Source organism: Streptopelia decaocto (genome assembly GCF_964273445.1).
Source record: "Streptopelia decaocto genome assembly, chromosome: 2".
NCBI classification, from domain to species: Eukaryota; Metazoa; Chordata; class Aves; order Columbiformes; family Columbidae; genus Streptopelia; species Streptopelia decaocto.
The window spans coordinates 45,798,620-45,813,698 of NC_138655.1; the positions used below are offsets into that span (position 1 = coordinate 45,798,620).

The 15,079-nt window shown below is 38.4% G+C and overlaps 1 protein-coding gene across 6 annotated transcripts in view; it reads left to right on the plus strand.

The window, feature by feature from the left end:
* Positions 1-15,079, plus strand: part of LOC309436525 (ras-related protein Rab-10-like) — a 33,143-nt gene that overhangs the window by 15,473 nt on the left and 2,591 nt on the right. For 3 of the 6 annotated variants that reach the window (XM_082045775.1, XM_082045776.1, XM_082045780.1), the window contains 2 exons: positions 1,725-1,814; positions 7,522-7,623. In XM_082045775.1, the coding sequence (XP_081901901.1) occupies positions 1,725-1,814; positions 7,522-7,623 (192 nt within the window). Of the gene's footprint in view, positions 1-1,724; positions 1,815-2,270; positions 2,405-7,521; positions 7,624-15,079 lie in introns of those variants that run through there. The other 3 variants (XM_082045779.1, XM_082045778.1, XM_082045777.1) reach the window with 3 other exon arrangements.

A 15,079-nucleotide genomic window follows, 5' to 3' on the forward strand; every position in this document is an offset into this window, starting at 1 on the left:
CTTTAAATTTTGTTATTATTTGAAGCTGTTTAGAAAGAACTTTCCTATTGCAAAAATGGGTGCTGTTTGTACAGAAATGAAGTTACAGAATGAACGTCATGGTTTTGTACATACGGTGTGCAAGTATTTGCCTTTGACCTTTTACTTCAGAGCAAAATCAAATGTCACTTGTAAAACCTTCAGCTGCATACAGTCTTCCAAATAAAAAGCTGATTATGTGATGAGATTAAATAGTCTATTTACCCTATTTTAAGGGCTGATGTATGTGAGTTTATGTAGGAGAGCCATTGACCTTAATGAGTAAAGCTGCAACACATTCTGAAACAGCCAACATTTTGGTCTATTAATCCAGGTTAAATTGATTCATTTGTACTCTTATGTTGAGCTTACTTCATTTTAATACTACATTATCTTGAACATCAGCTGTGGGTATGAAATGAGATTAGCTGACTCTAAAATGAGTGGATTAAAAAAAATGAAATAGTGTTCCTTAATAATAAATTGTGCCTACTGCTGTACTCTTCAAATGAGGCAACTTAGTTGTAAAAGTGCAAATAAACTGAAAATAATAATTCTCTCACCTTTAATGAATGGAGGTTTTTCTTTGCATTTCTCTGAAGGGAGGGATGTGTGTCCATGTGCATGTGTGTGAGCTCTGGGGAAGAGGATTGTGCTTGATTTTGTCTATGGCAAAGTTATAAAATTAAGACTTTGACAGAGATCAGAGATTTCATCAGTGTCCCTGCAGAGAGAACTGCAGCCTGAGACCAGGTGTTTTTTGAGTCATCAGAGAAGCTGAGTGAACATGTATAATACTCTCAGAATATAAGCCATGGGATCAGATCATGTTAGCTTTGATTGTCTCTAGTTTGACACCCTCAGGTTCCTCCATTTAAGCATCAAAAGTAGTATTAAATATTATTTTCACAACAAATGTCAGTTTTCAAATTCCACATGCTGTTGCAGAACTGTTCTATTTCCTAGTCATTATTCCAGACGTATAGTTACAATGGTTTATCTTAAAATAACACTGATATAAAGAACCCAGTGAATTTCACAGTCATCATGTACATAACTGGATTAGTGGAACGAAGGATGGAGACAAGGTCAAAAAGCTAGATTTTTCTTCCTTTTGAAATCAATGAGCTTTTAAAATTTTATTTTATTAAAATCTATTGCCTTCTTCCAAGTGTCTTGGAATAATCGAACTTTTATGTTGAGTTCGAACGCTTTGAATCTAATTTTACTGTCTGTGTGCAGAAGTGAAGCACAAAGAGGTGCTCTTTCAGGTGCAGCAAATTCTTTCCTTTTTGCTTGTGAGTGCTGGATGTAGACCAGACTAATATGCTAATCCACCAACCCATTACTTTAGGGAGGGCAGTGCCTGTGAATTTGGGGCATTTCCAGTCACTTTAAAGCCTGAAGATGGAGCATTCATCAGAAGATGGTGCCCATGCACCATATACTTTATATCTTATGAAAGGGGTTGCAAATCATGCCCTGCACTCGTAAGCATATTTTTTTCCTGCTCTTTGCAATCTTGCTGTTTTCCAATCCCAGCAACTGATGGAAAATACCTCCACAGATGAAAAGGTCAGGACAGAATTCAGCCTTTACTTTCAAGGAAATAAAGTATTGAAGGTTAGTGTGAGCTGAAGGTGAAGGGTTTTTGTTGTTTGCTCTTTTTCCTACTTGATACTTTATTAATGCTGGTTCTTTTTTAGAAAGCAGGTGATGAAGTGGACGTTATACTGTTGGGCAACAAGTGTGATAAGGAGTCAGAACGTGTAGTTCCAAAACAGAAAGGAGAAAAGGTATCATTGGTACTTTCTCTGGGTTCTCCTAAGTTACTTAGTATGTGACTGTAAGGATTTTCAAAAATTCTATTAGGAATTGCTTCAGAAGAATGGTTATGGAGTTCTGGAGTGTAGTAGGGTTTTTTGTTTGATTGGTTTGTTTTGGTGGTTTCGTTGGTTGGTTGGCGGGGGGGGGGGTGTTTTGTTTTGTTTGTTTTTTAACATGAGCAAAAATACATTAAGTAATTCCTAGCTGATCTCCTTAGAATACTGATTTTTATTTTAAAGGTTTAAATGTATTTTAAAAGTTTTAGGTGTTACGATAGAAATCTTATATTTTGAATTAAAACTAAAAATATTTTAGAATCTGTGTTTTCAGAGTACTGTTTTATTGTGGAATACTAAAATGTAATACGTAATACATTCTGCCTAATTTTTCTGATACCACCCATCAATGATTTTTTTTTGCTACAGTCTGACTATAAAGGACTCTTCTGGCAGCCTGTGCACAGTGATCTGTGTTGTCTGTGAATAGCCCTAAATAATACTGGACAGATGCATTTAGGAAACATCCCGCTCCCCTAGATCTAACTGTGTATGTGTTGTGCAGCTGAGACTACAGTAGAGTTCATACCTGCTGCCCACATGTAGGGGAAGAACTAGTGTTAACTGGGGAGTGCTGTTTTAAAGACAATGGCAAATTGCATCCACGGGGAACCGATGAGGAAATCCAGGAGCCGTCACGTTATGGCAGAAGAAACTGTGATAATGACTAAATGTCTCAGGAGAATGTGTCCTATATACCAGTAAATTTTGCAAATGCAAACCATGTGCATCTGTTGTCTGGAACTTGAAATGAGCCCTTCTATTGTGCCTTCGGGCATGGAGAGTCAGGCAGGATATCTTGTGTTTTACGAAAAGAACACTGATAATTTCTTGCTAATTATATAACCCCAGATTAAGGAACTTTAAAAAATAACATTGCCTTTTCAACAGCATTGCAGATGGAAACTTTTGAAAGTTCATTGTTCATATGCAAGACACTTTCAATGTCAACGTACTATATCTGTGTACAAGGAATAAAGTTGCTGAAAAATAGCGTATGCTTTCACTCAAAGGATACACTGTCAGAAATCTAAAGAGTCACTGGATGTGTGTGCACAAGAGGGCAGTAGCAGGGTTTTGCATATGGTATTAACTGTGACGTTTTCTGACTTCTATGTACTTAGCCATGCAATCAAAATTTGCCTTAAGGCAGTATTTTTTTCAGAAGCAAATCATTACATCCACACCAATGAGTCTGCTTTCTAGATTTCTCCTGTGTTTTGAGGCAACTCTTCGGTTACACTGTTTATTTTTCTTAATGTGATTTACAAATGCTAAAGAATGTGATGGAACCAGCTAGAGAAAGATGCCATTATCAGAGAGCTAAGAGAGGAAAATAGTTTGATTATAATTCATACTTACATATTTCATATTACCCTGTGAGTATGAGCTGTAAGTGTTGTTCTGTTCAGAGTCTTGCAGGAAAAGCCCCTGGATTGCCTGGGAATCTCATCATCTATGTTGGCATTTTTGTAACAGTCTGTTGTAAATAAATGGCTATTTTATGCCACTTTATAGACTTATTTAGCACTGATAAATTTGTTTTGTAATTATATAATTTTGATCACTCAGAAATTGATATATTTAATTTTACTACTATGAAGTATTTTCTTGTATTAGTAGTTTTTCATTCACTTTGAGAAAACTTTGAACTCAAGCTTCTTGGGCTCCTCCTTTCCCTTCCACCAAGAACATCATATTTTTCTCTGAAAAAATAAATTAAACTTTTGGAGGTTATATGACTTGGTAGAATGTGGCCGTTTTTCTCCTATCAAATCTTTCTAACAGAGAGAGCTAAGTAGAATATTCTTCCTTTTTTTTTTCCTTTTGCTATCTTCACATGCCTGACTTCAAAGCTGATTTTACATGTATAATACAAATGAAAAAAAACATTCTGCACAGTTCTAGGAATATTTCAGACACATCTCTCTGATACAACACTAAGAAATTGTAGCAGCACATTACTATGAAGTAGTGTATTTTGAGTTAAAAGTAATGAACAACTGGAATTAAATTCCATCTTGAAAGAGGTATGACATTACTTACTTTGTTATTGTAAGAAAAATGTGAGCTTATTTCATAAAAAATCTCCAAACTGTTCTTAAGGATACTATAAAATAACATTTCCCAGTAGCATAATTGCCATGGGTTTGTAAATGTATTTAGGTATTTTATTTATTGATCGATTCAAGATGCTCCCAAAGGCAAAAAAAACCCCCAATCAAACAAAAAAAGTAGTTCTTTGAATGTGCCTTTCTAGTTTCTTTATGGGGGGGAGTAGCCAAAGCCATGTTCATACTTCCAAGTGTGCTGCTACATTTTTAGAGGACTTGCTTGTCACCATACTTACTAGTATGCAAAGTGAATTGGAATAATATATACATTAATCTTCTTTGACTGATACTGTGCGCATACAGAGAAAATTGGGATGTGTTGATAGGTATAGTAGGAAATATAGTAAGATGATACAGAGAAGTCTGAAGTACTCAAGGTTATTTAATTTTGTTTTGTTTTATTTAATTTTGGATTTATTATTATTGTTGTTATTATTATTCTTATTATTATTATTATAATTATTATATTGTTTTTAATTTTATTTTTATTTTGCATTCATCTTCACAGATGGAGCTCACTCCCAGACCTCTGCAAGTACTGGCATGGTCTGGGAAGGAGCAGGTCAGGCAGCAGTGGGAAAGCATTGGATTAGAAAGTGCTTAGGGAAGTTGGATGCATCCATAGACATGATGAAGTTCACCTAATTGTGTTGAAAGAGCTGGGCAATATGACTGTGGCCACCGTCAGTCAACTCTGAATAATTGTGGTGTTTGGGAGAGATCTTTGTTAACTAGAAGATGCCAGCATGACACCCATCCTTAACAAAGGCAAGGAAGGGGGCTTGGGAAGCTATAGTCAGTCAGCCTTGCTTCAGTCAGTGGAAGGATCGTGGGGGCACGTTGTCATGAAATCCTTTTCCAAGGACATAGAGGACACAAAGATAATCTGGAATAGTCAAGAGGGCAAATTGTGCTTCACCACCCTGGTTGCACTCTGCAATGCCAGGAAGTGACTCTGTGGACAAGGGAGTAGTGGTGGTTGTGATGTATCTTGATTTTAATAAGGCTTTTGTCACCCTCTCCCATGGCATCCTCACTTGGAAGCTAGGAAATGTGGGCTGGGCAAGCGGACCATTAGATGGACTGAAAATTGGCTGGACTGCCAGAGGCAAAGGGTAGCAATTGAAGGCTGTGGGTTTGTTTTTTAGCGAGTAATGAGCAGAGGACATCAGGCATGTCAAGTGGGGCTCACGTTCAACATCTTCATCAGTGATCTGGCTGATGATACAAGGAGACTTGCATGTGACATGAGGTGGAGGGATGTGACTGGCACACCAAATGGGACAACACCAATTCTGTAGGACCTTGATAAACTTGAGAAATGGGCCAGTGGAAACACCATGAAATTCAGTAAGAAGTGCAAAGATTTACACCTGGGATGGAGTTATCCCTGCATGGGTCACTGCCCTGCTGCAAAGGACCAGTGGGTTACAATGAACACAAGCTTGAATACAAGTCAACGGTGTTCTCTCATTGCTTAAAAGCATGCTGGGCTGCATTAGAAGGATAAAGGACTGTAGATCTGGGAGATTATTACCCCCCTACTTAGTGCTGGCAAATCCACATGGAATATTGTGTCCAGCTTTGGCTCTCCCATTTCAATAAGGGTGTTGAGAAACTGCAGAGGGTCCAGCAGACAGCTGCAAAGGTGACTGAGGTCTGGTACTGGTAATCCATGAGGAGAACTGGGGGAACTGGGTGAAGAGGAGGCTGACGAGCAGTTATTGGTCTAGAGCAATTGAAATGTCTCTTCTCTGTAGAGACAAACCATAAAGCAAGGGGCAGCAGACACAAGTCCTGGCTTGGGAGGTTCAGATTGGAGATAGGGAGAACCAGTTGCACTAGAAGGGTGATGTAGCCATGGCAGGGGGTCCCATAAAGGTTATACAATCTCCATCGTTGGCGGATTTCAAGACTCGGGTAGGCAAAGTCATGGCTGCCTCCATATTGTCTGGACAGTAGCTCCATTTCAAGAGGGGTTATATTTCCAAATGTTTTTTGTGATTCCATGATTAAAACAATTTGTGTTCATCGGATTTTGTACATAGGTAGCCTCTAGGAATCTGTCACATGACACAAGAAAAAAAAAAAAGGAGTATTTAATAGTAGATTCTGTGTACATTACAAGCTGCCAACCAGTCTTCTCCACTTTATTAGCCCAGTATTTTTTTATTACCTGTATTTTACTTTATGAACCATTATGCATCATTGTTTTGCACTGGCACTTGCCAATAGTCCAGTGATCTTAACTTTCCATAACAAGTTGCTGCAGTACCAAAAACAGGTCATAGCAGTCAGCCGGAGTTTTAGAATCCTTTATGAAGGTCTCTGCTTTAAGAAACAGTCCAGATCTCATCTTGATTTTTGAAATTACATTTTCTTTTAGCATTTTGGAAAAGAAACCATTGTGCTTACTTTTACTCTACCTTTAATATAATCTTTATTATATTTTGTCTAAAACTTTGAAGTCCAGTTTTTGTACCTTCATGCCTGATTTTGGAATTCTGTTATTTCTAGAGCACATTGAAAGCAAACATAACTGCCAACATTAGACTTTTTATCCTAACGGAGAACCTTCCCAATAAATCATTAAGTGGTCAGTAATTACAGGATTTTTTGTACAATGTAAGCAGTATTTTCTTTGCCTGCGTTTGTCTTCTCCAGTTGTGTACTGAGAAGGAATCCATTGCAAAGGGAACAAATAGACTCTTCTGCTATGTTCTTCTTGCAGATACTATTCCCACCTTGACCCCTCCCTCAGGAGGCAATGATGCAACTGGTTTTCTCAATGTATTTAACTGGATAAATTAGAAAAAGTTTAGGACCTTAAAAAGCTATGATTTTTTTTTTCTCATGCCAATATATCTCCAAGCTGTCTGTAAGGGAAATTCACTGGAAATAAGAGAGCATGAAAAATTGAGATAAAATCAACCAATGTAAAGTATATGCTGCCCTTTTCTTCTAAGTATTTTCTCACTTCTCCTGCTACCAAAATAGGTTTTCACATACATATCTGTTATTTGCTTGCCTATTATCATTGTGCTTCTCTCTCTCTGGTAAAAAGGAGCATCTCTTTTTTTTTTTTTTTTTTTTTTTATGTTTCACCATGCCTTTCTTTCTACAGTTTTTGTCATATTTTTATCTATTATTTTCTGCAGGCACTCCATTAGTTTTCTCTGAATAATTGCCTAGGAGCCAGTTCATTTTCCAAATAAAACATTGAGAACAGACCCACTAGAGTTTATTCTTCTTATTTGCAAGTAAAGATAGATTAAAAAAGCTGTTTTGAAAATGCAAAAAATCAAGAAGAATGTTGTAAGAGTTACCTGAATTTTATAAACTGAGGATAAATATAGAGTACTTTACTGAGCTGACATTTACTAAATCAGTGTTTATATAGCATGTTAGAAGCTGTCCACCTCCATATCTCTTGCTGTTAGTATTAGGAAGTGTTTTTTTTTTTTTCCTGAAGACTGTTCATCCCATTGCCTGCATTTGTTTTTCAGCTTGCTTGGGAACATGGAATACCCTTTTTTGAAACCAGTGCTAGAGATAATGTGAACATTGAGGATGCATTCACAATCTTGACTAAGGAAATACTGGAAAAGGTAGGCTCCTTTTCTGAGTAGAAAGAAAATGGGAGATTTTTCTTGGCAGATTGGGTAGACAAGGTTGTAAATACAGAAGAAGTTTAGCAAAGCACAGGCAATGTTGGTTTTGCATCATGGAGTTAATATTTTGAGGGCATCTTGTAGCTATAGACATAGAGGAGGAATGCGGGAGAGAAGAATTGTGGGAGAAGAGAACAACAGAACTGGGGAGCAGGTAAAATACAGTTCAGGGAGAAGGCGAAAATCCAGGAAAATTGCATTTGTGGCATTCCTTCCCATGCTTTTCTTCAAGGGACATGTTAGCAGCTCTAGAGTAGTTCCACTTCTGTGCCAGAAATTCCCTTTTATGTCGGTTTCTGCAGAGTATGCACACTGTGAAGATGCTACATGCTGATGGAATGAGCAGACCTTTTATGTTCAGCAGTCAAATGCTTTATCCAAAGTTCATAGTTGTTTGTTTGGATGATTTACGCTAGTGCTTTTGAAGTTATTAGGACCTAAAAAATTGAGTTAATTAGTGGTAGAATCTCTATTGTAGCTGTCAGAGCCAGTATCTCTAACTACCTCAAGTGTGTTGGCTTAAAGGTCCTTACTCCTCAGAGTTGCAATACTTTTGTAGGACTGAATTATTGTTAATTAGCTTTGAAAATGTTTTGCATTGCAATTTATTTTTGGACAGCAGAATATTATTTTAGACATTAATGGATGTTCTTCATCCACTGCATTATCATTGCCATTCATCACCAATATTAGTTATACAAAACTAACCTTCCATTCCGAATACTCGTGGAATCATAATAAAGATAAATGAGCAGAATTACTGACAAAGTCACACGTTGCAGTGTTTTGTAAGTAGCCATAGGGGATGGTCAGAATAATAGCTCAGGGTTGGACTGCTTCTAAATCAAGGTCTTGTTGTATTATATAATAACACAAGCTATAGTTGGTTATTTCGGGCCTGGGAGGGGGAAGCTTTTGGTTGCTTTAGCATGAAAATAAAGCTCAGCAACTCAACAGTCAAATGTCATTTAGAACAGGAGGGGAGTGGCACTGAATAGCTGGTGGAAAGTCTCAAATAAGATAACTCTGATTTCCTGTAAATGAAAAAGACATTGTCTGCTGCAAATAGAGAATGTATTTGTTAGTGTGAAGCATGAAAACTACAGAACAGTAAATATGATTATAACTTCTGCAAAGACAAATATGTGTGAAGTGAGCATTTCTGCACAGTGTGTTTGGGTAAGATCCGAGAGAAGCCTCTCCAGCATGCAGAAAATATGTTTGGGTATTTCTCGCATTAAGGTTGCCTGCATTTATTTTACTTTAAGTAGAATGCTAGTATTCCTACTCATCTTCGTGAAAATTCATGGGTTTCATAGCGTGGACATGCAAACAAATTCAGACCATGTTGAAAATATTACACTGCTGCATGGCTTGAACTAGAACTGCTTGAGAATACAGTTGTACACTCTGTGTGCATGTGTGTGTGTTTGAAAAGTATGTCCGTGAGAATTTGTCAAGTTCATAGTAACATTTCACCTCATCTAGAAATGTTTACAGTCCATGATGGGACATCAAGTACCTTTCCTTTGATGTATAATTTGCCATTTTTAGTGAAATGCGTTTGTTGATTTAAACAAGGACTCCTTTAGCCAATTGGTTTTGCCAATGGCCTGATAAGAAGGAGTTCACAGTAAAAAACATAAGTCTACCATACAGTTTCATCATGGTTTTCAGGTTTGACAAAATAATTTGCTTGTTCACAAAACTGTGAAATCTGCATGTAGTACTTGAATTTAACTTCCACTAACTGATGAAATTTTGGAGAAGGGAAGATGCAGTAGGAAGTGTGACTAGTAGCTGTGAAAAATGACATGATAGGTGCCAGTCTGAGATCAAGTTCAGTCAAACATCCAATACGTAGTGGTAAAATATGCACTTGATGATTGTAAAAAGGAGATTCAGCTTTGCACAGTGTTTTGGCCTGAGACACCTGTGTCTGAGGTAGCAGGATATCAGGGCCTCCCTTGCTTCTGCAATAGGACCACCTGCCCCAGACTGATGAGATGCTTCAGTGGAAGCATGTCATTGCTTTGCCAGTCCCACATAGGAAACTCATTTAAAGCAACACCCTGGAATAGTGTATTATGGCCAGGCTTTGGGGAAGTATGTGGAGGTCATTCAAAAGTAAGATAGCCTAGGCAGGGCAAGCTGGCTGGCAGTAGACCATTTTCAGATGCATTAGTCTGAGGAAATTAGGATTTTTTTATACACACTCTTGTTCACCATCTACTATGGGCATTTCTTTATTAACTACATCTACCTAAACTACATCTACCTTTATTATCTACATCTACCTAAAATACTCCTGTAGATGGGGAAGATCAGTGTCCAGACTTACAGATCTCATACAGAAGTAATCAGCTTCTTGATTCTTTTAAAATTTAGAACAAGTTGTGGTTCAGTGGAAGACTGGGAAAAAACATATTAAAATGTGTCAGATGTAAAAACCAAAACTAGGCAAACAACCCCAGTTTGCATTGTCATTATTTTGTGCTTCATTTTCCTATCTCTTGTGATTTTACTTGTAGTGGGCCTAAGGGAGAGAGAAGACTTCTGTATCCCAGCGATTCAGATAACTAAAGCACTGCTTGACCTTTCAGATACTATCTCAGCCATTCTATGCTGGGTCTCAATCCTACAGTTCTAATTTACATGGATAGTCTCATTAAAACAGTCGGATTTTATTTGATGGCTAACACCGATAACAGCTAAGGAGGTTTGTTTGGACATGTTGACAAATAACAGCAGTATTTTATTTATTCATGATTCTTGTGAGTCTCAGATATGCTTAAACCTGTTCATTAATAGATGGCAGCTGTTCCTTAACAATGCTTCTAGTTGCCAGTGAACTATTTGTACTTGTGAGTCAGTCCTCAAAAAACAACCAAAACAAAACAAAAAACACCACCCAGAATGCAGTTAGTATTTGCACTTTTGTGTTGTTTGGTCTCATGGCTGATGAGCAGTACTCTTCTTAACTAGCTTTATAAAAAAACTTGATAAGCCTTCATATTTCTGTCTTTGTGGGTGTGGTGGTTGGTATTTTTCTAAACTAGGACCATAGGAAACTATTCAACAAACAGAAAACAAAACAAAACAAAAACAAAAAACCAGACACACACAAAGTTTTTGCTCTTCTCTGAAGACTGCTGTAAAATTAACCAAAATGTATGTTCTGCCTACCTCTCAAGAGTGATTGACTACTGAGATTGTTTTAATGCAATATTAAATAAACATATATCTGCTGAGCAGAGAACAGCCGAAATCCAGTTAAGAACTTTCCCTGTGCTGTTGAGAGTAACATCTAATGTTTAACAGCTGGATGTCATTTGAGATGAACATTCAGGCATCAATTCTGTCCTTCCTTGATCTCTTTACCTTCTCCTATGGGAACAAGATTTTTGAGATTACACTGTGTGTCCAATTCCTTTGCTCCTAAAGTACCTTTGGAACTCACTAGCTGATTTTAAACAAATTTGACAGGTCAAACTAAAAGATAACTAAGCTCCTGAGGAGTTCCTTGAAAATAAGGTGTTGGGTGGAGGAGAGGCAGAGCACTCTGCACAAAGAAAGTCTCCAGCCTTAGTTCATACAGTGTTAGACAGAGATGACTACACAGAGAGACTGAAAAATGCTTCGACCAGCCACTCAAGCTGGAACTTGCATCATGGATATCCAATTTAATTCACTGCAAGACCCAAATCCATAGGAAATCGGATTTCATTATTGCCAAGGTTCATGGAATTATTAGTTTGTCCAAAAGATCCCTGTGTCTCCAGCAGTGCACATTCAGTGCTTATTATCCTCAGTCACACATGGAGCCCCAGGCTTTATTTGCCCTTTATTTATCTTGTACTGACCACAGCATATTAATTTCTTTGTGAGGTTTTTCATAATGCTCGTAATGCTGTATTTTAGATCTATTTTAGATTTTTATCTTCATAACCATCTTAGTAACATTAGGTAGTATATTCAGCATTGGGCACATGGGAACCAAGGTGCAGAGATTAAAGCAAAGAGGATAAATGGTACCAACTCAGTGCTGGTGCAACGTAGGGCATAATTTTACTACACTATCTTGGTTAATTAAAAAAAAAGTCTGTTCTGGACATTGCATGAGCCAGATATTCTTCTGGAAGCAGCAGCATATAATTAGGTAATGTAAATGAAAACTTAATCACATAATGTTTGAATATAGGGGATGAGATTCATCTTAGCATACAACCTTAGCCAGCTAAAATTTACATGACTGGGCTGGTGTGGTTGTATGGAATCATCACTATTCATTGAAAAGAGATGCATCTTTTTACGATAAAATTGTGTTCTGGAGGTGCCTTTCTCTTTCCATTGATTATGGAAGACCCCATATCTCAGCCTATATGGTTTCATATGGTCAAAGTTAAATAAATTAAACTGTGGGAGACCAAAGGAATGTTACACATGTGATTGACTTCTGGCATTTGCTGCTTCTGCAAGATCTTGACTTTGAAGGCAGCTTGCTCTCTTAATTGGGGTTTTTGAGGTGCAACTATATTAATCCTTACATAGATGATCTGCTGGGTTGGGGAACCTTGGAGTAACAGCACAGTGGTCTTCTCAAGTTTGTGAAATAACTAATGACAGTACAACATTGTTACATTCTACCATGGTATTAACAGAAGAGGGAGATAGAGACCCACACTCTGCCACTGGGTCAGATGTTATAGTGTGGAACAGAGGGCTTTGGGAGCAAGGACTTTATCCCCACTTCTTGAGGAAGGTGTTCAGCAGCAAGTAGGTCCTGCTGTGCCTGATCCCCTGTCCTCTCCTGCTCCTGTCCCTGTCTCCCCAGCGATCACTTTCTCTGCTAAGATATCCCTGGCTCTTGCTTGATACTGCCTGTGACCTGTCCTGCCCGTTCCTGTTGCAAGAGGACTGTCTTGCATTGTGAGCAAGTAATCTGAATTACAGAACAGAAGGAAAACACATCAAGAAAACGGCAGGACCGATCTTACTAACTGTGCACTCTCTGCTGGCAGTTCAGGCACAGAAATCACATGAGCTGGGTTGCACGAAGTTCTCAGCCATGCTTTGCCAGCCTTGCCCAACTATCACTGTTACATATAAACAAAATTATTGCGGTCATTAAGTATGTTCATTTTGTCATTAGAGAGGGTAAAAATCCCTGGAATTTCAAGAAGTTGTAAATAATAGTAACTTCAGTTACAGTCCCTTCTGCTTGTTTCTCTAAAGCCTGTGGTTTTCCAACAGGCACTCCAGATCTGCCTTTCTTGAGGGCATTGAAATGTATAGAGTTAAATTCTTCCAAACCCATAGTGAACCACCTCCAAATAATTGAACCAGTATCAAAATACCAAGAAGTAGTACCAGAGTAGGTGAATCCAACTGGGTGTGACACTGCTAAATTGAGCAGTTTTCCAGCAAGGAATGGGCAGCTGATCTTAACTAAGATCTCTAAATTTACTCCACTAGAAGCCATTCAAAGAGCTTCTCTAATTTTTTTTTTTAATGATATTTCCCTTTGTATACTAGCTTAGCTTTCTTTACCTCATTAAAAAAAAAAAAAAAAGGCAAAAAACGTGGTGTCTCTGCCATCTCATCACAATTCCTGTGTCTAGAAGTTAGGTATCTATTTCACACCAGTGATACAAACCCTGCTTAGAGCTGGGGAGGAGAGACAGCTGGCTGTAGAGAGCAGTTCATCCTATCTGATTTTCTGCACTGATTCAGCAGAGAGCTTAAAACCAGCTTAAACAGATGTGTGCCTGTTAGGTGAGACACGTCTGCTGTGCTATTTAACAGGTAAAACTAGTATTTGGTGGCAGGAGGCTTCAGTGTCTTACTAAACTGTAATTAGGGCTTCTTCTCCAAAAAAGGTGGATCAGTAGCCCAACTGATTGCATCTACACGGACACATGCAGCATGGACAACAAACAGGAGGAGCTCGAATCCTGTGTTTGTTTTTGGGCCTTTTGCAACAGGAAAGACATTGAGGTGCTGGAGAGAGTTCAGAGAAGGCCAACAAGCTGGTGAGGGGTCTGGAGCACAAGTCTGATGAGGAGCAGCTGAGGGAACTGGGGCTGTTCAGCCTGGAGAAAAGGAGGCTGAGGGGAGACATTATCACTGTCTACAGCTACCTGAAAGGAGGTTGTAGCATGGAGGGGGTTGGTCTCTTCTACCAAGTAACAAGTGATAGGATGAGAGGAAATGGCCTCAAGTTGTCCCAGAGGAGGTTTAGATTGGATATTAGGAAAAAATTCTTCATGGAAAGGGTTGTCAGGCATTGGAGCAGACTGCCCAGGGAAGTGGTTGAGTTCCCATCCCTGGAGGTGTTTAAAGGACATGTAGATGTGGCTCTTAAGGACATGTTTTAGTGGTGGACTTGGCAATACTAGGTCAATGGTTGGACTCGATGATCTTAAAGGTCTTTTCCAACCTAACGGAGTCTGTGATTCCAAAATCACTGCAGAGTAGAGCAGCATCTGTGTCTGTGGTGGTATTTTCGAAACTGAACTTTGTCCAAGATGCTAAAGTGGAGATCTGAGCTTCTCGCTACCATTCTGGTTCATCTCACCTTTTCACAGTCTTCTGCTGATTGTTGGCTGGCTTGTAGGGGAGTGCATTAAAACAAGCTGTGCTGAAATGTGAGCTGGCAGTTTAAGTGTTCAAGGAGCCCTGAAGAAGGAATGCTGCCTGCCTTGTTCTCACAGGTGGGAGAGACTTGCATACCTCCCTGCTGTAATTTCAGGAGAGGAGAGTGCCCCACCTCTTCCAGGGCTGGGCTGAAGTTGAGCACTATGTGGGATTGTCCAATTGTTGCTTCAGCACTTTATGCAGGACTCGTGGTATCTCTCCAGATTATGAATGTACACTTTTAAAATGTGTGTATAGCACTTTTGCTTAAATGAATCCCAGGCCCTTATTTGCTTGATGAAGGTCCTGTATGGAATAGTCTTATTGAATTGAAGTGATTCTCAAAATTTAAATAGCTTTTAAATCAAACTCTTACCTCTTCTTATTTGTGGAGAGATGGTTCTTGTCTTTCTGTTCTAATTTGTTGATGAACTACTATCAAATAATGATTTTACAGATTATATGAACAATTACATTGTTAAATAAGTTTCACCATTCTTAATCACCTGGAGTACTAAGGATCCTTGCACTACTTACACATGAACAACTTACTCGCCACCCAGAAGTACTATTAAGTAGTAAAATATTTGCAAATAAGTATCTTCAGTGTTTAAGGAACATGCAAGTGTCTCCCCTTTAACTAAAAGCATCAAGTTAAATATTACCTGCAACACTGTAAAATTATCTGTTTCCTCTCAAGTTAAGTGAAACCTAAATTCTGAAATTGTTCAAACAGGAATTTTTCTAGACCTCTTTT